This window comes from Mastomys coucha, unplaced genomic scaffold (genome assembly GCF_008632895.1).
Source record: "Mastomys coucha isolate ucsf_1 unplaced genomic scaffold, UCSF_Mcou_1 pScaffold21, whole genome shotgun sequence".
NCBI lineage: Eukaryota > Metazoa > Chordata > Mammalia > Rodentia > Muridae > Mastomys > Mastomys coucha.
The window spans coordinates 15489774-15491666 of NW_022196904.1; the positions used below are offsets into that span (position 1 = coordinate 15489774).

Below are 1893 nucleotides of genomic sequence, written 5' to 3' on the forward strand. Positions count from 1 at the left end.
GCCAGGCGACAATGTGGAGGCAGGAGACTGACTTTCCTTGAAGTTTACGCCTCAGATACCGCCTTCACCCAAAGTGTGCGTGGCAATATTTGACACTGCTGGAAAGTTTGGGTCATTTCTTATTTTACACAGTAGAGAAATCTTATACCCACATGAACCCTCTGGCCAGTGCTGTCCTCAACAGTACTCACACAGGTCCCCCTGTTCATGGATTCACCAGCTTAAAGCCAGTTTGTAATGTTTACATTTAATCAAAACGGGACACCACAGAACTCAGAGATTGACCTAAGGCCTTTCCATGCTCTCAAAAAAGAATTATCCTCGCAGGAATACATATTACATCCTGGCTGTACCTAATAATTTTTTCATATTATAGCCTGCTTAGAAGAAAGGAAGATATTTTAAGAGCTATTTGTATCTCTCAGCCCATTAAATGATTTAAGCAATGAAATCCAATATAAAAAGGGAATTTTCTCAGGGTTTAATGATGAGAGAAAGAAAGAGGCCCTAACCAAAAGGAAAGAGATTTTACTACACTATAGGATGGGATTGAACCCAGACAAAGATGGACTTTGGTAATTGGTTTCATATCCTGGTTGGGACTGTTAGATGTACTTATCATTGGTTTTCTATTTAAATGTTTATCTCAATTCAGACCCTTGAAATCGGGTTTCAGACAATCAAAGACCAACAAGTAAATCACTGCCCTCGAAGAATAGAAGAGGAATGTCAACCATGTGTGTTACTTCTCGCCTTACTCTCTATTCTGAATAAAAAGCTTTCTGCATACCTGTATTTTTCAGTCTTTTTAATTGCCTTAATAAGGATGGGTGGCTGAACCCAGCTTGAGATTCATGATTAGAACCCAACCAAGTTCAGTGACAACATGGAGAAATTTCCTGCAACAAACTCCTATTGGTAGAAATAGTCATTTCTCCAAGGCTCCATATTGTGCCAGTGTCCCCCAGTGTGAAGGTTCCTCTAGTCTATCACTGTCTAAGGGCCCTGACTTCTGCAGGTCTGACATGTAGTTAAGTCAATGATGTCCCAAGATTGTGTTTCTGCTAATTGATGTGTGTTCTTGACTGAATGATACAGCTTCTCTGTCTGGCCTTCAAGCCCTGATAACACAATCCTATGCAGGACTCATTTTATCCATAAGGCTTCAGTAGGGTTTTAAGTTTACACACATGTTCATTTTCAATAGCATACAGATTTTCATCAGTCTTTCTCTTTATTGAATTCTCAAATCTTATCCTGTATTGATTCCATTTGTTTACATTTTATGCTTACTTGCAATTAATTTATCAGTTAATCTATATCCCCTTTGCTTTGTTTGGATATTCATACAATCATTCGTTATTTGTTTTGGGACTGTGTCTGTTTCTCTCTCTCTCTCTCTCTCTCTCTCTCTCTCTCTCTCTCTCTCTCTCTCTCTCTCCCTCTCTCTCTCTTTCCATATATATATATATATATATATATACATATATATATACATATATATATACGTATATATATATATATATATATATATATATATATATATATTGAGCTGTCTTTAAATTCACTAAGCTGGCCTTGAAATTACAGAGATCTGTTTGCCTCTGTCTCCCCAGTGCTAGAGGGAAAGGCAAAACCTGATAGAGCATACACCACTGGGTCCAGCTCCCTTTGATAACTTTGTGTTGGATGGTGTCTACTTCCCTGTTGTTGGAAACCATGACTTTGGGATAGGTGATTATGGGAGGGTTATTACTTTGGTTTTCATGTTCCTTGCTGGTTAAATTCTTTTCCAATTTTTTCCATATTGTTGAGAACTTTATACCTGTCCATGATGATATGTGATTTTTTGTTTTGTTATTTATTTATTTATTATTAGATTTACTTGTCATA

The 1893-nt window shown here is 37.2% G+C and overlaps 1 protein-coding gene across 1 annotated transcript in view; it reads left to right on the forward strand.

Moving 5' to 3' along the window:
• The window catches only part of LOC116100393 (carcinoembryonic antigen-related cell adhesion molecule 3-like), a 7889-nt gene extending 7096 nt beyond the window's left edge, over nt 1-793 (forward strand). The window contains exon 4 of the mRNA XM_031384196.1: nt 656-793. Within this exon, the coding sequence (XP_031240056.1) occupies nt 656-663 (8 nt within the window). The 3' untranslated portion in view covers nt 664-793. The remainder of the gene's footprint in view (nt 1-655) is intronic.
• The last annotated feature ends 1100 nt before the right edge of the window (nt 794-1893 follow it).